At 42.1% G+C, this 26387-nt stretch overlaps 1 protein-coding gene across 4 annotated transcripts; it reads right to left on the bottom strand.

Moving 5' to 3' along the window:
* Nucleotides 1-2812: 2812 nt before the first annotated feature.
* On the bottom strand, nucleotides 2813-26387 carry ppm1ba (protein phosphatase, Mg2+/Mn2+ dependent, 1Ba). 4 transcript variants are annotated; one of them, XM_012865011.3, is made up of 7 exons: nucleotides 26006-26387; nucleotides 11067-11987; nucleotides 9046-9163; nucleotides 7447-7561; nucleotides 7027-7084; nucleotides 4463-4479; nucleotides 2813-3838 (listed from the first exon to the last, which is right to left on the bottom strand). In XM_012865011.3, coding segments are annotated over exons 2-7 (1197 nt in total). In that variant the 5' UTR covers nucleotides 11955-11987; nucleotides 26006-26387; the 3' UTR covers nucleotides 2813-3837. The 4 variants fall into 4 exon arrangements, with proteins under 4 accessions (XP_012720465.1, XP_035982456.1, XP_012720464.1 ...); XM_036126563.1 differs by lacking the exon at nucleotides 4463-4479 and adding an exon at nucleotides 3997-4212; XM_021317755.2 differs by lacking the exon at nucleotides 2813-3838 and adding an exon at nucleotides 4197-4212.

Genomic DNA, 26387 nt, shown 5'->3' with positions numbered 1-26387 from the left:
CCAGTCATGGAGGAGAACGTGAATGGTGAGTGATGAGGAGTTACATTCAGGAAAACCACGTCCCTCCCTCCTTTCAGCCTCTTTAATTCCTCCGAGGCCCAGTGTCTGATACGGTTTTAAATAGCAGAACCTTAGCTGGGGACTGTTCCAACGTGGTACGAGTTTTGCACAATGTTCAGAACGTGGAAACATCGGTCAAGTGGAGTCGACGGTGCCGATTAGAGATAATTATTAGGTTAATCTTCAACAAAATCCAGATTTAGTTTGATTAAAAACTCCTTTAGGCTGCTAGAAATCGTCTCTTATTCTTTGAATATTGGTCTTCTGTCACAACATTTCACCCATTTCCTCTTCAACATTGTGTTGCACCACAGTGAACCCCCCCGCCACAAACAACCATTGCGTCAAAACAACTGCAACAGAACTACACATTCAAGTACCTATTCGTCATATGGCACCGAGAACAAAGAGTACCACAGTGGCCTTAACCAGCCAGCCTCTTCCAAATACTGTCGCTGCAAAAAGAACATTCAGTTTGCTTTTGAATCCCTGGAGGTCTCTGTTTAGTTTTGCAGCATATTCTTAAATCAGTTTAGAGAAAATAAACCAAAGTACGTCTTTATGCACAGAATTGTTTAAAGGAAACCTAAAACCAAGATGCTTTTCTCTGATTTTGGTTCTGGAAAGTATTAATCCAAGGTTCTAAAGTTAGCTTTCATGAAATATGGACAATACGATTCTAGGTCAAGGTATCCAGTCCAAAGACTGCAAAGATAGAAGTAAAAAGAAAATAAAATCTTCAAAAGATCACAACGTTTTCAGTTAAAATAAAAATTATTTTTCCCTCCAGAGAAGTTATTTAAGAGAAGGGAAGGCAAGTTGTCACAGGAGCAGGACTGTGATTGTGTGTGTGTGTGTGTTGAGGATAAAAGGAGAGGAGGAGGAAGAGGAGACTGGAATTTCTTCACCCCAAAACCCCTTCAATGGAAGGCTGTTGAGTAGGAGCAGCATGTGTGCACGGATAATTTTGTGTATTGTTCTGTTATATGTTTAACCCTTAAATACACACAGAGAAATGAATACACCGACCAAAAGCATAGTAGGCCACTATGAATACAATGGCAAGGAATACAACTGTAGCAAAACAAATCTAAATATCTCTCTCTCTTAGCTCTCATATATATATATATATATATATATATATATATATATATATATATATATATATATATATACTGCTCAAAATAAATAAAGGGAACACTTAAACATCACAATGTAACTCCAAGTCAGTGACACTTGTGTGAAATCAAACTGTCCCCTTAAGCAGCAACACTGACTGATAATCAGTTTCACTGCTGTTGTTCAGATGGAATAGACACCAGATGGAAACTAGAGGCAGTTAGCAAGACCCCCCAATAAAGGAGAGGTTCTGCAGGTGGTGACCACAGACCACTTCTCAATTCCTCTGCTTTCTGCCTGATGGTTTGGTCCCTTTGAATGCTGACGGTGTTTTCTCTCTAGTGGTAGCATGAGACAGAGTCTACAACCCACCAAGTGGCTCAGGTAGTGCAGCTCATCCAGGATGGCACATCAATGCCAGCTGTGAGAAGAAGGTTTGCTGTCAGCGTAGTGTCCAGAGCATGGAGGCTCTACCAGGAGACAGGCCAGTACATCATCCCTCCATGAGCTACCAGAGGTAGTCTGACTGCCATGAGGTACAGAGATGAGATCCTCAGACCCACAGTGAGACCACATGCTGGTGTGGTTGGCCCTGGGTTCCTCCTAATGTCAGACAACGCTAGACCTCATGTGGCTGGAGTGTGTCAGCAGTTCCTGTAAGACGAAGACATTGACGCTGTGGACCGGTCCACCTGTTCCCCAGACCTGAGTCCTATTGAGCACATCTGGGACATCATGTCTCGCTCCATGCAGCAACGCCACGTTGCATCAGACCGTCCAGGAGGTGGAGGATGGGTTAGTCCAGGTCTGGGAGGAGATCCTCAGGAGACCATCCTCCACCTCATCAGGAGCTGTCCAGGTGTTATAGGGAGGTCTTACAGGCAGGTGGAGGCCACACACGCTACTGAGCCTCATTCTGACTAGTTTTAAGGACATTACATCAAAGTTGGATCCTCCTGTAGTGTTTTTCTACTTTATATTTTAAGTGAGGCTCCAAATCCAGACCTCCATTTTATTTCCATTGATCATGTTTGTGTGCTTTTGTTGTGAGCACATTCAGCTACGTAAAGAACAAAGTATTTAACAAGAATATTTCATTCAGATCTAGGACATTATTTTAGTGTTCCCTTTTATTATTTTTTTGAGCAGTGTATACACATATACACACACACATTGGTTAAAAAAAATGTAAAGGAACACTTTTTATTCACAGCATTAAACCCCCTCTGTTAAACTTCTGGAATATCGATCTGTTCTGATCAGCAGGCGAGGGAGTGTTAATCAGTGTGGGCTTTGAAATTGACAGCAGGGGCACTGAAGGGTCGACGTTGCCAAAAAACGGGAATGACTTTGCACCTGGAAGCCAGACATTTTCCCCTCCTTATGTGTTTGACAGCTGTTCAATAGTTGTGCATTTGACCAGGGTCAGTGTCACTACTGATAGCATGGAGCGATACCTGGACCCTACAGTGGTCAGTTTCACTTTCTCTGACTTCAACATAAGCCCTCTGTGGGTTGAAAATGGGCTTCATAAAACGATGCTACCCATTTCACATCAGAATGATTTTATTCCAATTGAGATCTGTTTTCAAAGTGTTCCTTCAACTTTTTTAGCAGAGTGTGTATGTATACATATATATATATATATATATTTATATATATAAATAAATGTAATATATAATATCTATCTCTATTTTCATTTTCAGGAATCATTTTCAGGAAGAGCAGGCTCTAAAGCTTATGATTCTGGCAAGGTTCACCGATGCACTACACACTGTTTTTACTGGAGAAGACAGGAAGCAAAGTGAGAAGTAGCAGGGGGGGGGGGGGGGGGGGGGGGGGGATGAACGGTTGCATCCTTTAACAGGCGAGAATAGAGACAATGAGCAGAGACGTGCAAGAAGAGTCATACGTCGGTCCATCTGTGGAGAAGAAGCACACCAGCCTGTTGTAGGAGCCAGAACTGAAATCAAGACGGCACGCAGACTCTGGTGTTATCGTGTGGAGCCTCAGGTGATCGGACATTTAACCCAGAAGTCTTTCGGGTAGTGAGGACTTGACCGGCTTTAACCCCCCAAAGATGATGTCATATCATCCGTCGCACCCCGACTGGACCGTGTAGCTTATGTAGCTGTTGCGGGGTTGTGTGCTCAGTGAGATCTCAGTCAGGCGCATGAAAAGGTAAAATCCAAACGAACAACGCCACAAACCACTGAAGCCTCTTCAGTCTCCTACAGACACGTTGGGCGGCTGGTTTTCAGTAATGGCTGGCAGGCTGCTGAGTTGTGAGGTCCTCCCGTCTTCTCTCAGGTCTCTGCAAGGCACCGTAAAGTCCCGCGTCCACAACAAAAACGACCAACAAAGGGAGACCAAAAAGTAAGCATGGAAAACTGTGCTTACTCGTCTTTCTGTCGGGGAGTGTGCATTGTACATTTATGCTTGTAGTGCGCTGTGCTAATCAAAAGAAGCCTCCTAATCGGTTTTGCGGTCCTCGGCGCCGGGTTGCGGATCAAAAGCGATTATTCTCTCGGGTGAAATGACAAGACGAGTTGGGATGCAACCTCATGTGGAATAGTGGTCCTGTGGGGGGGGGGTTTGTCTTTTGGATCAGGCAGTCGGTGCTGGACAGCTACCAGTGGCACTCCAAATCTGCTCCACTCTGCAGGCGGGAAAGGCAGAGAAGAAACAGAAACGAGGGAGAAAAAGAAAAAAACGCAGAGTTAGCGCAACGTCACGTCAACCGATTTCTGTTCCCGAGCTTTTTAGACCATCAGCACGACGTTACAACACCGACGTAAGCCAGCGGACACTTCTAACCTCTAGTGCGTTGATCGTTCGATACAACATCATGCCAAAAAAAAAAACTCCGTTATCTTCTTGCCGGGAGTGGCAATCTGTTGAGACGTGGAGTGAGACAGCGATGCATGCGTGTAGGGCCCGGTGCAGGAGTGTGTGTGTGTGACCGGGGCGTGAGGGAAGGGACGGACAGAAACCAGAAACACCTCCTGGCTCGTCCTCATCAGATCTAAACCTCTACACACACACACACATAAAAGTCTAAATGGAGGTCGACATGCTTGAAGGTAGGCCAGAAAAGGGGAGTAGAGACTGATGGAGGTGTGACAGAGGAGGGAGGGGGGGTATGCTCTGCAGGTCACCACTATACATGCCTGTAAGGGTATGTCTCTGTGTGTGTGTGTGTGTGTGTTTGTGACTGTATGCATGAGGCTTTTGAGAAGGGGTGGGGGGTTGGGGTTTAACACTTATATATGTGATCACTTACCAAATGAAACAGGAGGGCTGCATTAATCAGAGGGTGAACACACAGTTAGACATATTGACGCTTCCCTTGTTAGGCTCTTCATGTGTGTGTTCCTTTGTACAAATATTCACACCCTTTATTGCCATGTTAGACCCCCAAAAGTCATTGTCGCGTTCGGGGCGTTTTGTGCCACAGACCAACACAAAGTAGTGCATAGCTGGGAAGTGGAGGGAAAATGTTACGTTGTTTAACTAAATTTAGGAATAAAAATCTTAAGAGCTGGTGGTCCTGAATCGTTACCGCCTTTCACGGCAATGATTTCCCCAATGGGTGCCGGGCAATAGGGCGAGTTCAATGTTTTATCAAGGAACAGGAAATGACAATATCGGTGATGAAGGCAGGCTCTGAAATTCAGTAAGAGGTAATAAAATTTGTGGCAACATGGGAACCTGACCTGCCTTTTTTATGCTTGTACTGAAACATGTTTACACTCACATCCGGTTTGTGCATGAATAGATTGTTACCTGAGAGTGTAGTGGTGTTGTTTACTTGTGACCCACAATGCCACACCACGCTTATTAAGGGAATGTGTTTGTTTGAAGATGTCCGTTATTAGCAGTGGTCCTCCTGATTTGTTGTTTTTTTTTACTGGAAACATCTCATCTTTGATACTGGATCACTATTTTTTTTTAAACCATCATGAAAAACATCCACATCTTTAAACACGGACAAAAGATATTGTGTATTTTCTGTCCACATTGCCCAGCTCTGGCTCCTGCTCCCTAAGACTGGATGGAAAATGTCTGAACAGCGTTTCCCAAATTATGCCACTGGTTCTCGGTTGGATTTACGTCTGGACTTTGACATGAACATGCTTTGCTCTAAACTAGTCCAATGTAGCTGTGACTGTGTGCTCAGGGTCGTTGTTCCTGCTGAAATGTAAGACGCCACTCCAGTCCTGGTGGAGGCGGTTCTTCTAGAGCAGCCCTCTTATTTAGCTCCACCCTTCTTCCTATCAGCTCTGGCCTGCTTCCTCGTCACTAGCCCCACAGCATCATGGTGCCACCACCATGTTTCACCCTGGGAAGGGTTCATGATGACGTACAATGCAAGTTTTCCATCACACGATGTTTGCATCTAGGTCCAGAGCTTTATTGTTGTGTCCCCTATATGGACCCTTCTTATAAACCAAACACTTAATGGCTTCTCTCTTCCATACGGGTCAGGTTACTGGGCAGCAAGCAGGCTTTCTCGCAGTGGATTCTCACCCCTAAGCAGTGGACCTCTGCAGCTCCTCCAGAGTTACCATGGGCCTTATGCCTGCTCCTGATAAATACTCTTCAAATACTGTCCTGACGGGAAAGATGGCTGGCCAGGTCTAGCTGAGTTAACGGTGGTGCCAAACTCTTTCCGTTTCTTGATGATGGATTGATCAGAGCTCTGTGAGACGTCCAAAGCTTGTTTTTAGAGCCTAACCTGGCTGATCTTCTCCTCAGCTTTATTCTTGACCCGTTTGCTGGGCTTCTTAGTCTTCATGAAGCTAAAGCTCCCCAAGAAACCTGCGAGACCTTCACGGATAAGCTGCATTTCTACTGAGACTGAGTTACACACAGATTGACTCTGCGGTCTAATTAAGTGACTTCATTTGGTTGCCCTGGATTTTATCATGGAGACTCAGAGTAAAGTAAACAACGTACAAACGTACATCAGACTTTCTGATTTGTACTTGTGGAGAAACATTTTTGCACTATTATTGTGTGGGTCTGTCACATGAAAATAAAATACAACAACGTTTGTGGCTGGAAGGTGACAAAATGTGAAAAAGCTGAAGGAGTATGAATACTTTTGCGTGTAATTAAAAACCACGTCTGTGCCACTGTAACACACAGTATCTGCAAAAATAACGACAACAATAGAGTGGAACCTATTTTATATCATATAAAGGTTGGTCTTAGGTGGAGAGGGCAGACTTATAGGTTTCCAAGGACAAAAGACAGAAGGAAGACCTGTTATTGCATTTTTATTATGTTAAAAGGTTAAAAATGTTCTAAGTGTTTAAAGCAGTTAAAGAACCTCCTCAGATTAACGCTCAGGTAAATGTCAGCCCAGTGAAAGCTACTGCCAGACACAGACACACAATCCCTTGTAGACGTTGACGTGTCGATCACAATCACACGCATTAGGACTAAACACACACAAACCACACTCTTCAGTTCAAACAGACAGCAGCGTTTATCAAAGCCGTGAAAAGATGATGTCCCGGGATGTCCCACGCACCCCGGGCTGAGATAGCACCCAACAATCAGCACATCCCCCCCCCAAAATGACGCAAAACAAGTTGTACATTTCCTTCAGTAACTTGTGCTGAATCAAGTAACTCAAAACCGCTGAAGCTCTTTATTTTCCAAGGACACACACACAATCATCATCATCAGGAGCCATCTTAATGAGATTGTTAATCCAAACAGCAGGACGACTTCCACATTCAGATGTTCCTTAGCCTCTACAGGTCAGGATGGGGTTTGTCGGCATTTATGCGTTCTTAAAAACAACTCAGGGGTCAAAGGTCATTTGTAGATACTTACTCCATCTTCCTCCTTGTATGGATTCAGACGGTTGTATACTGCTTCGATAATACTGCGTCTGCAGGGAGGGCACAAAGACACAAGTCTGAATATGTCAACAGCTTAACAGCTCGCTAGAGTTAACGGAGGATGTCTCAGCAGTCAGAGAAAGGACGGGCAGACAAGTACCAGCAGCAATTAAAGCGGACAAATGTTTTTAGTAAAGTCAGGAGCAGTACGGGATACTTTAATGTTAGGCCAGGTGAGGCACACGTAACGTTCTAGGGCTCTGGCTGAGGAACAGTTGACAATACTCGCACACATCTACAGTCCTTGAACTTTTCCACAGTAGTTTACCTTACGACCTTAAGTCGCAGACAAACGCAAAGTAGTGCATATATGAAGACCAAAGAACTCGGCTTCAAAGATGGCGACATTTACTTGCTAGCAAGTCCGCCCCCGGGTGGCAGAGGGGGCATCCCACTGTCGGAGGCCAGGTTCCTCATCACCGTCACCAGGTCCGGAAACCCCTCGTCATTGGGCCGACACAGCATTTCTACACAGAACAGCGGGAATGCCAGTTACACATCTCGGTACACACACGCACACACACGCTTATTATTGTCCAGCCGATCAGCGGAGAGTTAAGGGACATAAAAATGATGAGTGGGGAGAAAGGAAGCGAGAATAGAAGCGGTGCGAGTGAAAGAGTAAAAACAAGGCAGAGCGAGAGCAAGAGGCCTGCAGCTGAGCTGAGTGGCATGAAGCCAGCTCGATGTTCAGCCAGAGCATTCCTCAGTCTGTCCTCTCCCTTTTTACTCCTTCTCTTTTCTCTTCTCCAGAAATAAGACAATAGCCTGATTCAAACGCACCTTATCTCACCTAAACCAAAAGCTTATTTCTCCTGAATAAAAAGTTCAGTTGGATACAAAAAAAAAGTTGGATACAAACTACAGTACTTTCAGGTGTATCTGTAAGCATGAATCAGAGGGATACATTTAAATGTCCTAATCATGAATCCATGAAGCAGAAGGAGAGAGAAAAAAAAGCTGTTTGGCTCTATAGGAACTACCAGCATGGATTAACATCCAACGAGAAAGGCTACACTCTGGTAAAATGTCTGTAAAAATGAGGAAATACGGGGAGAAATGAGAAAATAACCTACAGAACGGGGACAGATCGGGGAATTCATCCAAACAGCACAGCGAATGTTTGGATGAGAAGAGGGGGAAGCATTTAGGAGGGGAACGGAGAAGAGGGAATGAAGAAGGGTGATGCTTCCTGAAATGGGGAAAAAAAAAAAGTCACAATGGTGTCCTTCTTCTGCTCTGAACAGGACAAAACTCAGCTGGAACCCAAACAATAGAATGATCCGAGTAAAACAGGAGGAAGAAAAAGTGTGTTTGTACTAGGGTTGGACAATTAATCGCAATTTTTAAAAACACACAATTTCCGAATGGCAAAGTTCTGCAACGTAACAATGAGTGGATCAGACGGCGCCTTTAGGTGTGGGTAATACGTTTAAAGTGGGTTTGCTCCACATGGAAGAGAAGAGAGTTGCAGCAGTGAGATAAACTTATTTTATCACTTGTTTTGGAGTTTATAATCAGTACATTTTTATAAGAAACTTGTTTCTAGGCTGCACTTTATGTTCAACAAGGACTTGATGTCCAATTCAACAAGCTGTACTACTGAATAATAAGATTCTGATTAATAAAAACAGTTACATTTCTTGTTTTAAAGAGTCCTCGTTTACAAACATCTTTATCTACAGGCCAATTTTGTTGCTTGTGATTAATGCAGAGGAAAGTCTAAATTAAATCATAATTATGGTTGAAATAAATCGCAATTTAGATTTTTGTCAAAAAAGAAAAAAATAATCAATCAGCCCTAGTTTGAAATGAGATCATCTTCAGAAGAAAACAAAATGTAAGTTATTCCTGAAATCGGTGGTCTACAAACAACCATTTTCACTGCAAAGGCCCATAAACCAGGAACAGCCGTGTGCAGCTTAAAGCTTTTATCGTTCTGCGTTCTTACCTTCCACCCGGGCCTCCAGATATTTGTTGACCACAGCTTCTCTCCTCACAGCTTCCTCGGATACTTTGGGAGCATTGGGCAAACACACTAAAACAATACTCATGTTATCCCGACTTCCCTAGATGGATGATAGGAGACGAAACAAAACACTGAATTAATATCTGGTCCAACCAGAACACAACAGAGGGCAAGCTGGCCTACAGGCGTCTCCAACATTAAACTAAATCAAATATGCTGCTTTTATTTAAAAAAAAAAAACAGCAACTGTTATTTTAGAGGCAACGTCTAGCTTTCCTATCCAAGTTCTTCATTTGGTCCCCCAGCAGTGTTCAGACATGTACGTCTTCCTTGTTACACCAGCAGATCCTGTTTCACAGAAGGAAACACAGAGCGCAACAGAAAAAAGCCCATGCAAACAGAACAGAGTCCACTGCTTAGCAAAGTCGGGTCTGTTTAGTGAGGCCTTTATGTTCAGGCTGGCCACGATGGCAGGGAACAGGCCAGTTCCTGTAATCATTTAGAAACAGTAAAGTGGTTGCGTCAGAGTTGTTCTCAGGAATTACAGCTTAAACCCAAATGTAAAATAAAAATTCCTGTCCAAACCAGTGGAATAATATTAAATACATTACATGTGTATGCTTCATCCACGGTTGTATTTATGTCTGAGACTCTTATTTTGAAGTGAGAAAAGAACCCATTGCGTTGCAACAGTGTTCTGGGTACCCGGTAAACTAAAGAAACAGGATAACAAACCTGACGTGTAAGTGAGGGACTAAGATCTCGTCTCTGTGGCAAAGAGAAGCGTCTCGTGAAGTTCTGTCAAGCTGCTGTCAGCATGGGGCGTTTTTAAGCAAAGCACATGGAAGTTATTACTCAGGGCCCTGGATGTGAGCATGGGCGCAGTGTAAAGCACTTTGGGGTCCTCAGAACTTGATAAAGCTTTACAAGTACAGGATAGGCCATGTGAGCATAAGTGAGGCTCTTGTTTTGAAGTAAGAAAGGAAGCAGTTCTTGAGCTGAACTACCCTGAGATTGGCATCATCTTTGTGGCTTCCTGTTGGTGTTTACTGAGTTTAGACTCTATTTGATCACCTACAGTTTAAACTACTGTAAAATATTTACTTAAGATACCTGGTCAGTGTTTAAATACAATTTGAAATGTGGGAAACCTTTTATTCTACTATGATTCTACTGGCTTAATTTCTGTATCATCTTTTCTTGTCAGCTCGATGTAGACGCACACCTTTAGTCTCAACACTTGGCACTATGTTAAACATCCAAAATTAACACCTTGTTTTTATTTATTCTATTTACAAGCATCTTTAAAAGTGTCACACATCAAAACGAATGAGGCATGGTGTAGTTCATTTTGTTTCAAAGTGCTCATTTTATTTGGAGAACTGTTTGGGGTTCTGAGTCCATACAACTACCGTATTGTTCAGACTATAAGGCACACCTAAAATACTTACATTTTCTCAAAGATTTATAGTACGCTTTATAATCCAGTGTGGTTTATATATGATTATATATGATTGGGCTTCCTGGTTGATTTTATGTGGTACAATGCGCTCAAAAATGTTAAAATGTGTAAGTATGACTTTGGTTAGCAATGAAGCTGCTCCACCCAATGGATATTGAGAGCATTACGGTACACAGTACGCTGAGCTGTCTACAAGACTGCCTGACTGTAATGTCTAAACTAGAAGTGAATTCATGTAAGGCAGCCTGCACCCAGAGTACGCGCTAGCAACAATAAATCTAGTAAATTAATTCAATATAAAAGTTATGTTTATTTTGGCTTTATGTTAGAAACAGGACAGTGTAGTCCAGCTACTCTGTCCTCCCTATAGAGACGGACAGCTCTCCCTCTCAGGATAGAGCTGAGTACATGAAGGGGCGGAGTGATGTTACACACTTGGGAAGAAGTGTGCCTTATAATCCGGTGCGGTTTATGATCCAAAAATTACAGTAGACCCTGGATGTTGGATCTGTGATATGTGCATGATAGCTGCTATACATACCTTGTGCAGACAGGTATCCACCACTTCGTTACAGACTCTCTCCAAGTCGTCACAAACCTCTAGTCTCGATTTCACAAACTCACACAGTTCCTCGTTGGACATGACGTCCCAGATGCCGTCACACGCCAGAATAATGAACTGATCTTGTTCTGGCGCCCGGACCATCACATACACCTCCGGTTCAGGGCTAACCAGCTGCTCCGTGGGGCCCTTGCCATCCACGCACTTGTAATCGTAGTCCCCCAAGGCCCTTGAGACCGCCAGGGAGCCATTAACTCTCTGAATCATCACCGAGCCGCCGGCGTTCTGGATGCGCTCCCTCTCGCGTGGGTTGCAAGGCTTGTGGTCGAGCGTGGAGAAGCACACCTGCGAGTTGCGGTACAGAACGGCTCGAGAATCCCCGCAGTTGATGAAGAAGAAGTGGTCTGGTGACAGCAGGATGCCCACAGCCGTCGAGCCGCTGCGATCCATGCCGTTCCGAAGGTCAGAGAAGCTGCGCATGTGTTCGTCGATCCTCAGGAAACCCGTGCGGATGCCGGCTTTCACAGCCTCCACGGCAGGAGCAGGGAGCGCCTGAGAGTCCAGGCTGGAGCTGTCGGACCCAGCCTGCGAGCCGGGCGTGACCCCAGCTCCTAGGCTTGCAGTGATGATGTGTTCAAGAAGGTGCTTAGAGCAGTAGTTGGCCACCCTGGATCCAGCGTGGCCGTCGTACACGGCGAAAAAAGACCAGTCGGTCATGCCGGGCGTCTGAAGGCCCAGCACAGCCGTGTGCGCGTCCTCCATCTCCACCCGCCAGCCCTGCATGGAGCTCAACCCATAGCGCACGCCGTTCCCCTCGCCGTGAGAGTTGTGCTTCTCCGTTTTGGGTTTGTCCAGAAACGCCCCCATGCCTCTGCCTTAGACGGACAGATCCCCTGCTTCCTGCGGAGGGAGGTGACAAAGAAAAGCGAGGATCAGGAATACAGCTTTGCAATAAGTGGCCATTTTTGTCAAATATTTGGAGATCAATTGTTGGATCCTTTCCCCTGACAAGGTCGCCATCTGTTAAATGAAAGGGAACAAAGCCATGTTTACGTGGACATATTAAAACTCTTTGGTGAGGATGTTATTACTGAGTGAAGAAGATTCAAGGTTAGCTATTTTTAGTATCAATCAGGCATTTAAAAAAGGAAATTGGGAGGAAGGACCAAGTAAAAGGCAAGTAAAGCCTGGCGGCCCGCCAGGTTTATGATACGCTGGGGATGTGTGTCTATGTCTGCACAACTTGTTCATGCCAGTCTTGTTTTAGTTTCATTGATTAGGGCTGGGTATCGATTCAAATTTCAAGAATAGATTTTATTCCGATTAGGAACCGATTCTTTTCGATTCCATCTGAAATTGGATTGCTAGCAATAAAAAAATCTTTTAGCTGTTATCTGAATGTCATGACTGTGTAATTGTGCAACATATTGAGGCTAGCATCATATTAACATTTAACTGCTAATTAATAAAGTAATGGTAGCTAATGGCGGCTGTAAGGACCAACCCTCTCCCTGAACGAGCAGAAAAACTAATAAACAGACTAACACTGTTGTTAAGCTAAAGTCTGCTCTCGGTGTGCTTTACTGATAAAAACACATTACAGCTCCCACATACTGTGAGCCAGGCGGACTCTCCTCGGACCTTTTACCTTCATAGTCGAGCGTCTTTGTTGTCTACATTTCTTGTGACAGATTCCTTCAATTCCCACACTTTTTCCCAGAGCGACGAAGCGGGGGAAGGGATGGTAAAATGTTTGATTAGCTTAGCTAGCTGATCACCTAGAGCCGTTTCTTTTCCAGCAGGCTCCCATCTGTCAGAACGCACACAGAGAGGGACCGTGATGCCGCGTGTCCTTATGACCGCCTGCTTAGAGCAGCTCAGTGCATCACGCTCAGTGTCACATATATGAAACAGTTCAATGCAAGACTTCTTGCCGCCAAGCAGTTTATAGTGTGACACAGCGTACGCGGTCGTAAAAGTTGAGCTCTGCGCATGCCTGTCAGCGCAGACTCATGTCATGTAATGCCAGCTCACACATTTAAGTTCACAGTGAAAAATGTAATTTTTAAAAATCAATTTTTAGGAATTAATATGAGAATCGATTCACAATTGGAAAATTATTTTTTTAACACAGCCCCATAATTGATTGTGGCCCACTGCCACGGCAAAATAAAAGCCACCACACCTTCAGAATAAATGTTTTTTTTTTTATTTATGTTAGAAAATGCAAAGCATATGACATATGTAGCCAATATTATGTATAGCCTATATTTGCACACTTATAATATTCCAAATCAGAGTTTGAAATTAATTGAAATATCGTGAAATGTTAAAACGTATTTTATTTTGAAAAATCAACACCGCCTGCTCCTTCCTGTTTGGTGGCAAAGCAGCCGTGCTGCGCTCAGGATGGAAGGAAAACTAGAGTGGACAGTCCAGTGTTGCCCATTTAGCGTCTTTGTTGCTACATTTAGCCACTTCAGACACCTTTAGCAATTTCATTTCAAAAAGCAACTAGCAACAAGCAACTTTTTTGTTTCAATGGAAACTTTACCCAAAGCACCGGTCGTTCTGGGGTCCCTGTATTGAGGCAACAGAGAGAGCTGGAGCTGCCACGACAGTTTCCACTTCCCTCAGCACCGTCTCACAGGCACACCACAGCTGCTGCAGCCTCGTCACTTAAATGACGAGGCTGTTTTTAAAGTAGCCTCTTTTTTGTTTCACTGAAACTTTACCTGAAGTCGATTCACACACAGCTGCAATCACTTATTCACCCCGTGCCTCTGATAACGGTCTATTTGGTACAGTTTGTTTTATGTAGTGTGGATGCAGGCAATGTATTAAAATTAATAAATCATTTTGTAAAGGACATTTTAGTTCCAAACACACCTGATTACTATTTAATAACTTTTTTGTCTTGGTAAAAGACAAAAAGTCACACACACACACACACACACACACACACACACACACACACACACACACACACACACACACACACAAGGAAAGAAAAACGCCACCACGGTTTATCCTAAAGGAAACCCTGAAACTGACTGATGGTTCCAACATTTACACAGCATGCAGCAATAGAATGGTCTTTAGCTCAGCTCCAGACTGTACAAAAAGTTGTATTAGATACAAAGATGGCCTGTAATCAATGTCTAGGTCTGCTTGGTCGCCCAACCTCAATCCCAGAGACGTTCTTGGGATGAGCTAAATCTGAGGATTTGACTATTTTCAGCAGTACATGCATACCTCCCTTTGGCAATGTCTCTAAATGCCAGAGAGGAGGAATGCAAAGTAATCCCCTGAAAAACCTCTCCATCAGGAGGGTGAAAGTTTACAGAATTGTTATTAAAGCATACCGTGGATCTTTTGAAGAATCAGACATCCAACGTCTGTGAATTTGAACTTCTTTTACTTATAATGCCTTCTTCACAACCAAAACACAGTATTAAAGCCTCCAAAAACAAAGATTCATCAAAGAAATAAACATATTACTGCTTGTTTATATTCAGACAACTGTACCGTAAAAAATCATACTGAATATTCTTCCTTTTCCTCCAAGGCAGCAGAATTAGTAATTATACAATCTGCAGCTGAGACTTAGCAGCAAAAACTGATTCCAGATTCCAGATAATGGTCTAAAAATCTGTACACTTGTGCAGCAAAGCCAAAAATAGCACAAGCACTTCAGTTTACGCTTTAAAAGATGGAGGAGGACGCTTAAAAGCTTCTTTGGCCAGTGGAAACTGGCAAGCAAAGGCATTATCCAACTGCAGTGTGTTCAGGAGGATGTTGCATTAACTAAATGAACAGCAGCATTAGGCTGTTTAATAGCAGATGCTAATTTTGTATCAAGCAGATAATGATTGTTTAGATGATGTGAGAGGCGGGTCTACAAACATATTGATTGTCACAGTACTTAACTGCACCTTAGCCATGGAAATTGACCTTTTAACATGCAAGTTGGTTCTTAAAGCATCAATAAATGTACCTTATAAATACACGGCAGGCATACTCGATGACCTACTCTCCTAATGAGCGTACATAGATGGAGCTACAAGGCTAAAGCTCATGTTTTATTGAATATGGGGCGTCTCCAACTCATCCCAACCTCCAGTAGGAGGAAAGGTGGATCTCCTCATCAGCATGAAAACCATGCTACTTTGGCTACTTTGGCACATGCATACAGTTAAAAAACGATTGTTGTTTTATCAGCGTGCCGTGGAATCAAAGGAGTGGCATCTGCTCTTCATCTACAGCAGCATGTTAGGCGTGTTCGGCAGATGTGTGCTGAGCGACAGAAACTGTCAGATGTTTTTCAGGTTACAGCCTCATTTTCATCTGCTTTCAACGTATACCCAGGGTTTAGAAACGTTGCTCTTTCACAAAACCCTGGAGTTTTCTGTCATTAGCACGAGGTTTAGAGGGCATTCACAATAGGCCTCTTTAGTCCACTTTAATCAGACTCTGGTTCGCTTGATCAGAAAGTTTGGTGCCGTCTGGGGAGGGGTGAATGTGCAACTGAACTCTGATGCGGACCAAAAAAGCAGACTCAGGTCCTCTTCATATCTAGGTCTGGCACACTCGCCAAAGACAGCATTGCAATCATACGGCTAAAATTTGCTCCATTTTATTTACATTTTCCTGGTAAAGGTTGTTCAGTGTTGCTGACCAACCTCTTTTTGTCTGTGTTTCTTAGTGCAGCGCCACCACAGGCGAGGGGCTGAACAGGTTAATCATAAGGTTACCAGTGGAAAATTAGCAATTTGGTCTCCATTAAACCAGCTTTACCGCACTATCAGGTGTCAAAACGAACTTAAGAGTGCTTCTAATAGGTTGCCAGAAAAGGGTCCAGAATGACCCGAGTGTTTTCTGGTGGTATGGAGCAGAGAGTAACGATTGCCCCGTCCCCCACCTATTGCTATCCACAGCTGGCAAACTTGCTCTCTTCTCAAATTCAGCCATTGCAAAACGTCTCTGATTGTGAAGAACAGTCACAGCGTGGAGACTAAAGGAGTACAAACTGTCGCTGTTTTTATAACTCGCTATAAACTGTGTTTTAAAACCAGAATTTGAAAGCTCCATGCGGCGTTTCTGTTAAGCCACCGACTGCAGCTTCAACTAACAGCTTGTTATACCTGCATTACTCTGTAAAGAGCACAACGGCAAATAGTTACAACATTCTGAGCAATAAGCAGCTTAAAATGACACCTAAATTCAGTCGGTGTTTGAGATTTTTACCTTAGCTTATGTTTGAAAATCAGTACGACTAAAATGTTACAGATAGTAGTAATAATAAACGTTTCAGGTTATATTAGGAATAGTCAGAAATATGTTTTTAGTTTCTTATACAAGTGCATGGGTCATGTATCTTTTTTTTACTTGAACCTTTTCTTAAAAAACTTAAGGTTATCGTATCAAGCACAAGCAGAACAAACATATTTTCATTATGTGAAAAACTTTAACAAGTTTGATATGGAAACCCAGTGAGACTTTATTTTTTTTTACCTTCAAACTTTAAAACCCTAAAATGCAAACCTACATTATGGCGGCCAAAACACAAAACCATCTGCTTCTGCAGGGTTTTCTGACGGACAGATTTGACCTTAGACAATATCAAATTAGGGCTGTGCATAAAATTTGATACAAAGATTAATGTTGATATTCTGGCTTTCAATAACGATATCCCTCCCAACCCCTAGGGGGCGTTATTACAGCGTGCCATTACTGTTCCCAGCGAGTAAGTGCAAGTGAGACGAGTTTGCGAAATGGCCGACAGAATTTTAGAAGCACCTTCGTCCCTAAAATCAGACGTTTGGGCACATTTTTTTTTTTTTTTTTTTTTTTTTTTTCACAAAGGACTTAAATTTTATAAATATTCTCTCAACATTACATTAAATCAGTTGGGATGATATAGTCTTTCAAATAAAATAAAATAAAAAAAGAATCCAAGAGATCTTCAGAGAGCATGACAAAGTGACAGTAATCCAATACACATAAATCTCTCTCTACTTCAAAAATATCTAAACTGTATATCCCACATTTTTTTTCCAAATATATCAAAAAGCACATTTTTGGTTTCTCTGATACGTTAAATGCATTGAACCAAATGCACTTTTCCTGTTAATATATCAGTGTTCAATAAATTGAACATAAATATAAGATTTGGCTGGTTTTGTTGATTGAATGACTGAGCATTAATTTGAAAATAATAAATAACATTGGAGTCAAATCAAGCTGAGCTATATCGAGAATCATATCAAATCAGCTCATCCTGGATGATACCCAGCCCTAGTTTCCATCAACGTTATTTAATGCTCATTTTGAAGTATCGCATTAGAAAAGGTTGACGGAAATGGCAAAATTCGACTTAACTCACTAAATTTTGCAGAAGGAAAAAAAAAAAAAAAAAGCGTTTACACTCGCTTGAGGTGGTTCTTGACTTTTTTTTTTAAAAACAGTAAATGCGCTACATAGGAGATGGAAACCCATTTGTTGAATCAGTTCTGACGTAGCAAACATTTACCTCTCATGACTGTTCAGCTGTTTCTGCTGCCGGAGTCTTCCCGGATGCTCCCATAACACTTAAAAACAGGGCTGGAAGCAACAGCAGGCATGTGTAGACCAACGAAGAGACTAGCATTTCTTAGTATCATACTTGGGGGAAAAAAAAGTCTGCACATTCATTAAAGCCTCACTCCATTACATATCTGCGGTCCGTGCTAGTCAACAACCTATACTTCCCTTTTATCACAGCCAACGTCAACGTATGTTGTAGTTACGCTGTGCGTCGCTTGGTTAATTCGTTACAAACCAGTAAGTGGAAACCCATGTGACGCGCATTTTTCTTTATTTGCGGTAACTTAGAGGTTTGCTCAAAATTCGTGTGAGAATTGGATGGAAACCCAGGTAGTGAGACCAAGCAATCCGGTGATTGGTTTTGTGTTGATGCACCTCAGTTTGACATGCCCTACATTTGTTAATGCCATTAATGACACGAAGCGTGATTCTGCACTGGCACGGCTGACCCTGTTTTATACCCACTTAGAAAGCATCTCCAACAAACAACTGAAATCGATCATACAATCCACAGAAAACCTCCAAAAATGGTTGAGTCAAGTGACTGAAGCTGCTCTTCAGTCACATACCACCTTCTGACAGAGTGTGTGCAAGTGTGTTTGCTATACTTTTCATGTGTCCTTCATGAGGTGCAGATGTATTTAGGGCTCTCAAAAGTAATAAAACGGACCCTTTTTTAACGTAAGTATCCCACAACATGATTTTGATTCGCTGCGCTTCAAAGTTTCAGTTGTAAGGCGGCCAACAGACGGGCTCTCTGCAGCCTCTGTTCTCAGACTTCAGACGAGCAGGACAGCTTTAACAAGTTAACTCAATTTAACCTTCAGCTGCTGATGGTCTCCACACAGGCCCAGATTATCCTGTCAAACACAGCCGGCTGTCTGGGAACACTGCTGAAGCCCCGCTAACAAAAGATCTCCATTAACTTCTGTTTTAACTCTTCTATACGCTGTTTAGCACCAAAAACTACTCACGGGAAATTACGTTAAGAATGAGAAACTTTGCTCATGAAAGCTTCCTGCGCTACTGCTCCTCAGCTTTTCAGTAAGGAATTTAGCGCTACTAAGTTAAACTCTGCTCTGGCCTCCCTATTCAGTCTGAAATATGTACCAATCTCTATGCTTCAAGCATGTGGGCCATTCAGTGGACAGCTGTGTTACAGAAATGTCCCCTTATGCTTGGGAAGTTGAAGTAAAACAACATACTGTATATAAAAGCAATAGTTGGTAATATCTAAAATTACCCTTTAAAAAAGGAAACCGTAAACACACTTATCATAGTCCCAAGGACCAAATCTAAAACCTGGGGGGGAAAATCACTCTTCTCAGACGGTTGCTTCTGGGCTGTGGAACAAGTTTCCTTTGTTTTCCATCGTCTTAGAAGAGCCCCAACTCATTTAAAAAGCTACTTTATCTCAAACATGTTTTTCCTTATGATATTTTTAAACACTATAATTATTTTAAATTATCTGTATGAATAGATTTTTTGTCTTTTTAATCATGTTTCCATTTGTATGCTCTCTCTGTAAAGCGCTCTGAGATTTTTTTATCAGTGAAAGGTGTTTTACAAATAAGGCTGTCAAGATTCAAAATGGTCTGCCAAGAAGCTTCCTTACATTATTTATTGATTCAGTGCCAGGCGGCTAACGCTAATGATAGCCTAGCATGCTAATACATGGACGCCAAGTTTGGTCACACGCTATGGAGGCAGAAAGCAACGGGCTAAACAGCACAGAGAAATAAACCAGAATTTTTAAAGGTGTAGGGACACTTTAAATTTAACATGAAAGTGTGCAGCAAGTTGCCTGGTATCAACTGAGTTTCTAGCTGCCGAAGTTTAGCGCTTCTATTCGCTGCTCAGCCCCCACCTGGGTGCCGTAGTGGGTTTGTTAGGTTATGTTAAATTAACTATGGGGGTCAGGAGAAAAGAGCTTCCAGTACAAACCTGCAGAGACATATCTGAGCCGTCAATTTAGAGGAAAGTTGGTTCTGCTCCGTGGATGTCTTTTCAGTTGTTCATTTTGCAACAAAAAAGTTTTACTAAAATATTACACAATTATGTAAATCAACTGTTTGTTTTTTTTAGCATTTGCTCATTAAATAAGCTCAAATAATCATGTGGAAAGTTATGCAGAATGTGTCAATTTTTATATCGATTACTCGATTAATCATGAGAATAATCGGTAAATTAATCGTTTATGACAGCTCCATTTACAAATATTTACACGTTAATACTTACAAAAGTCTCAAGCAAAAATAAACTGAGCATCTTTTTGCCTCTTCTGCACAGATAGAAAAGCTCTTACCACATAGCCTGCATGTTTACTGTTACACATGGGATCAAAAATCTTAAATGCGACAATCTGACATCTGAAGTGCTTCAATATAATTTAAGACGTTTGTTAAAATAATTCAGGACTTTGTAGGTGTGCACATCTTGACCTTGGAGAAAACTAGAGGACCCTGCGAGAACTCAGCTAACTCGACGCAGAAAGAACCTGGTCAGGAATTGAACCCGTGACTTTCTCGCTGCAAGGCAACAGCACCAAGAACTGCGCCACCGTTTCCATTTACCGTGTAGCCCTCATGTGCATTTTATTTCTCCAACTTCAGCATTTTCATTTCCATCTCAACAGCAGTTCTTCACTAAATATTAGGAAATGTTTGGAGAAAGCTCCAGATTACAGAAAACCAACACAGGTGACTTTCCACAGATGGACGCAAGCAGCTTGAATGACAAATTGTGACAGATTGCCTGTAATTGTAATTCTCTATATTCTACTCTTAAACAGGACAGTGTCACTTTAACTGTAATAATAATAATAATAATATAGTATAATACAGTAATAATATAATATTACTACATTAATAAGTGAATGAAGTCATTCAAGGTGAATTCACATCCCAGCTGGGATGTAATTTCGATAACAATGGGGCCAAATTTTGACTTATCTGGCTTCCCTTAAAGAGCTGAAACAAAGCCAATAGACTGTATGGCCATTTCTGGAATAATCAATTTCTACTCACACACTAGCATTGCCTTTTAGGCGAGAGACGATCTTTCTGCTGATTAAGCGGCCATTATACACATCCGCCTTTGATAGAGTGAAAAACAAATGTTTGAAGAAAAGCTGGTGTAAAAGGGCGGCACAGTTACAGTTTAGGATTAGCAGAAAATAGGTTTCACCCAACAATGAGGCTGTTAATAAATTGTGGAGGTAAAAAAAACAAAAACAAAACAACTCTTCCGATGATCATCGCTTAGGCCGGTCCAAAACGTGTCCGTTTCCAGGAACAAAGGCTCTCTGAACACAGACACCATCAGCGCAGCGGCGTCCGTTACCTGACCAGACAGGAGTGTATCAGAGCACGGCCGAGGAGCAGGACCGTAAACGTGTCTCGATACGGTCGACTGTGAGTGGTTTCTTGGCAGTGAAAGGCGCATCTGTGCTTGCAGGTACCTGCTCTCACGGTCCACAGGCCTGCCTGCCTGCTATAACTTCATCTCCCAGGCATCAAAAGTTAAGGTCTGGTGAGATTCAGTGAGAAGAGCACATAAACGGTTTTAGGGGAGAACTAAATTGCTGTGGGATAAAGTGGAATTATAGATGCAACGATGCAATAAGCAAACTGTACATTTGTAGGCAGTGTTATTAAAAGATGTAAAGTAATCCATCTCTCCCTCTAGATAGAAAACTCTCTGGCTATTTCGAGGTTTCCAGCTAACAGTGCAGCTTAGCGTAGGGCTGCCTGTGACCTAATTCTGATGGCTAACAGAGCATCCATAGATAAATATGCCAGGAGTAGGTACAGGAACAGCCACATAGCAGTACTCTGGTATACCAAGGTTTCACCAAGGCAGGTTTAAAACCATGTATTGTTCTTACAATTGAAAGTTTTTTTTAAGTCTGATGTTTTTTAAATGAGACGCCAGACAAAGTGCAGAAGTGACTAGAATGTTCTCTGCCTTAATGGAGCATTAAGTAACACAGCACTAGCACTCAAGCATCAGCTGGTCCCGCTGCAGGTGAGCTGACTGAAAGAAGACTACTATACTCATTACCTGCTTACAACAATAATCTGGTTGCTTGAGAAGTATTTCCAGTCGGTAAAAACCTGTGCCGTCATGATGCTGAAAGCAACGCGGCGCCACAAATCAATCTTATTAAACTGACGTTGTTTTAAAGCTACACTTTGGAAGCTGCGGGCAGCAGGTCTGTTAAGCAGCCAGTTGCAGGTCCGCTAGCAAAACCGATGACCTAATTAACCAGCTAATAACATCTCTGTATGCTTATGCTATTCTATTAAAAACAGTTAATATCCTGGGCAATAAGAACAACTATTTTAAAGCACTTGAGGAATACAATGCCACACAATCGCACTGCGACGTAAAGCAATAACCCAATAAAACATAAACGCAACATCGGGCTGGGCGACATGGCTTAAAGAAATTAAAGAAATCATTTTAAAAACTTGCTTTTATGCTAAACATTTCGTCTAAGTGCAACTAAATACAAGCTGTGAAACATGCTTGTAAAACAAGATGGTTGTAAACAATGAGAATATAACAAAGTTTGCTGCTAGTGGTTTTACACAATGGGCTAAGATCAGGTTTCCCTTGTGTAGCTACAAACTAACTTAAAAAAAATAAGTAAATGAATAAATTATAAAATTCCTCTTTACATTATTTATATCTTTTCCAAAACATATATTCAGCATTGCACGCTATTCTCTGCATGGAAGCCCAATGAGTGCATTGGCAAAATAAAATCCAGATTTTCCAAAAATCAAGTCTTTAAAAAAAAAAAAATTAATTAACTTAATCCATTAAATCGATTTATCGCCCAGCCCTACCACAACATCAAACAAGTTCATGTATTGTTGTTTTGTCTTGACAAAGATAGGACACCTAGATTTAATGAAATAGTTCAGTGGGACTTACCCCAGTTTGGTATAAACACTAGGTAGGTAACCATCAGGCTAACTGCGGCTGCCATCGACGCTGAAATAAGCTTTTTGCAGGTTACACAACCAGCTGCACCTTCAGCTCAAAAACTGCCCGTTATTTGCACACTGCTGTGATGGATGTGCACATCTATCGGTGTGTGGTTTGGCTTATCCACAAAGCATGTCGGGTCCAGACTACAACAAACAATAGGACCTGCAGTGAGGATCGTCGGTGCTGAGTCTGACCTTCCCTCCATCCAGGACTTAAACACGTCTAGGGTCAGTAAAGCAGACCCCACACATCCTGCACACAAACCGCCCCACCTCTGTCCTTCAGGTCAGCGCCACAGTAACCAGACTCTCACCAGAGCTCCGCACATCCATCTGGGATCGCTCCACTGGAGATATATTTCAGAAGGAGGGGCCTTATCAAAGACCTTGCATATGATTGGATAAACCACTTGTCCATCATCTTTACTGTCGCGCTAAAAGGTCTTGCCAAACCCGGTCGGGAGAACAGCGAAAACATTTCCACTAACAAAAGCCTTCAAAGCCGTTCTCTGGTGTTCTTTTAAATAATTAATATTCTGTAGATTGGACAACACTGATGAAATAGCAGCATCAATGTTACTACTTGCTTCCTCACTGCGAGCCGCCATTGTTGTCTGAATCCAAACAGTCACTTCTCTGAAACGTCACATCTATGAAAATACCTGCCCGGCGATCCTGATTGGCTCGTCAAGGCAAGGCAAGGCAAGGCAAATTTATTTATATAGCACAATTCAGTACAGAGACAATGCAAAGTGCTTTACATGATTAAAATATTGGAAAATAAAACAGAATAAAAGCAAGTAGGGATAGTGTAGAAACAAAAAAGAACATTTGAAAACAGTAAAACATTTTAACTTGAACATTCAAAGGCAATTCTAAACAAATGTGTTTTTAATCTCGATTTAAAGGAACTCAGGCTTTCTGCACTTTTACAGTTTTCTGGAAGTTTGTTCCAGATAAGTGGAGCATAGGAACTAAATGCTGCTTCTCCTTGTTTAGTTCTGGTTCTAGGTATGCAGAGTAGGCTGGAGCCAGAAGACCTTAATGGTCTGGAGGGTTGATACACTAATAACAAGTCTGTGATGTATTTAGGTGCTAAGCCATTTAGAGATTTATAGACTAACAGAAGTATTTTAAAGTCTATTCTCTGAGATACAGGGAGCCAGTGTAAGGACTTTAGAACTGGTGTTATGTGCTCTACTTTCTTAGTCTTAGTGAGGACGCGGGCAGCAGCGTTCTGGATCAGCTGCAGCTGTCTGATCCACTTTATAGGCAGACCTGTGAAAACACCGTTGCAGTAATCAATTCTACTAAAAATAAACGCATGGATTAGTTTTTCCAGATCCTGCTGAGACATCAGTCCTTTAATCCTAGAAATGTTCTTCAGGTTCATGTGGCAGTGAGTCCAGATGGATGTGTTGACACCACGTGGTGGAGCTCGGCAGAACGACATCCATCTGGCGAGAGTCAGGTTAGCGCTACAGAGCTCTGTCTACAAAACCAGCCACGGCAGAGTTTCTTACCAAGGACCAATATCATTACTGATATCATGGTATCAGCGATGGTAATAATGACCAATATCATTATTACCATCGCTTCTCCTGTTGTAGAAACGTGCACATATACTTACAAGAAAGGTCATTTCTGTTTTTCTTTCTTGGTGCATTTGTACGAAAATGTCTTCATCCAGAGCAAAGTGGAAGTGAAGTGAAATCTTCTGATTCATACGACACTTGTTATCTATTTTTTTTGTTGTTGTTGTTCTTACTGATATAGCTACGTCTTTGTTGTGCTTTTGGGCTAAACAAAACCATTTTGCTTTACTTGACTCAGAGTATATTCTTATAAATATCCAAATAGTCCAATAGTTAACACTTTTAAGTGCTTATATTACAAAAAAAAACAAGCAATCCGATGCGTTTATTAGGATTTTCTTTTCTTACTAAGTTTACACCGTTTCAACTGAAAATATTGTCCCTCTTCGTTTTTACTGTATTCTCTATCCTAGTATTTTCATTTCATACAGTAAAAATAAATTCTACTGTAAATTACTTGTGCCTGTTTGGCTGATTTAAAGAGCAGTACAAGTACAGATCAATTCAATAGTTTTTCTTTTAAAAACAAAAAGTAGAAGACTAATTAGACTGTTACACGTTTCAACTCAATATCTGAACAAAGTAAACTGAGTAAATTTACTTAAGTTTCAAAGTGAAATGAGTAGCATGAAGAATGCCAGTGCCACACTTTTGAATGCAGCAGCTTTCTCGCTTTAATTTGTTTTGTTTTTTGTTGTTGTTGTTTTTTACCCACACAAATGATCCTGGCACCATTTGAACCTTCCCCTTTTGTTTTGCTCATTCAGATAAAACTGTTTGTCTCGTAGTACAAATCTTTTGCAAATGTTGCTAATATGCCTGTTGTGAGACAACCATATGACCGACATCACCAAACATGGACAGGTAAATGCCTCTGAACGAGAGCAGAGGCCGGCAGCAGGCGGATGCTAAAACAGCATGGCTCGTCCAGGAATTTATGTAGAGGTGCCAACGCAGACACACAGATGATGGAGCCATTTCTGGAACACACTGTCATAAAAACAACAACAACAATAACAACAACACGCAAAATAAACAAGTTCAAGTGTTGTTGTTTGATTCTCATAAAATAAGACATCACTTAATGAAGCAAAAAAAGGCCCTATTCACTAATGGGTGTATCTAATTAAATAATGCAGCGGTAATCACTCCCCTGTGGTATAAAGTATGACTCTTTTTTTTTTTTTTTTACTTTAACGCTGAAGCATTGGTCCAAAACAACAGCAATAATAGAAAAATACCAACTCCATGAGGGGCACCTGTTGCAAATCCTAAAAATAGCTTGCAGATGTTTTCGTTTAAAATGCCAACACGCGTATAAGAATTTAAAAAAATGAAACGCAACGCGGTTACCATTTGATGAAGGAGCTGTAAATGTGAAGAGCCCTAAAAAGGGATAAATGTAGCTCCCAAACGTGGCGCACACAGAAACGACAGCCTTATTAAACTGATGCTGAGAGCGGCTTGAAAACAACGTTTTCGGCGTCGGGACAACGGCGGGTATAAAAACGACTCGTCCTCAAACAGGGAAAAACACAGAAATGTGCACCTTTCACCGTTAAACCTATCATAGTCTGCGTTTTATAAGCACCCGCCTCAGTAAACCTTAGGCCACTTGCATTAAAAGGACGACCAGCTAGCGAACTTCACAGTTGTCAAAGTGCAGTCTCCTACGTTCCATGTTAGCTGGCGACTACAAAGGTGTCATAACGGTTAAGTGCCGGTACGAGGCGTTACTTACGTCGTAGGAAAGACACCGTGTCAGCCCGTCCACCGTCTGGCGTCTACGGCTGATGTGAGGAAGCCCTCGGGCTTGCTGGTGACGAGTTAACCCTCGGTGCTGTTAGCCGCTTTCGGTTTTCGGCCCCTGCGCGAAGGCTAGCCAGCATTTCACACGATGAGTTCTCCCTTTAGCATGTCCCTGCAACGGAATAGGGCCTTTATGTACATGTTTCCGGCTGGAAAGACAGCAGAGGGCGAAGTATTAACTCTGGGATGACTGGGATGGTGGGTTGAGGGAAAAAAGGGGACGCCTCTGTTTGGGATAACACATTTGTGATTTTTGAAGCCAAGCTAATCTGAGGCTAAAGCTACGTGCCAAATGACGTTCCTTCCTTCTCAGG

This window comes from Fundulus heteroclitus, chromosome 22, assembly GCF_011125445.2.
Source record: "Fundulus heteroclitus isolate FHET01 chromosome 22, MU-UCD_Fhet_4.1, whole genome shotgun sequence".
NCBI lineage: Eukaryota > Metazoa > Chordata > Actinopteri > Cyprinodontiformes > Fundulidae > Fundulus > Fundulus heteroclitus.
The sequence above is the reverse complement of the archived record's forward strand: the minus strand, read 5'-3'. Positions and strand labels throughout refer to the sequence as shown.

Excerpts from the sequence above, each read along its gene's own strand:
- ppm1ba (XM_036126563.1), bottom strand. The coding sequence starts at position 11,954 with ATGGGGGCGTTTCTGGACAAACCCAAAACGGAGAAGCACAACTCTCAC. Across the intron at positions 9,164-11,066 it reads TGGATACCTGTCTGCACAAG|GGAAGTCGGGATAACATGAG; the intron begins GTATGTATAGCA and ends TCATCCATCTAG. Across the intron at positions 7,085-7,446 it reads GGGGGCGGACTTGCTAGCAA|ACGCAGTATTATCGAAGCAG; the intron begins GTAAATGTCGCC and ends CCCTCCCTGCAG.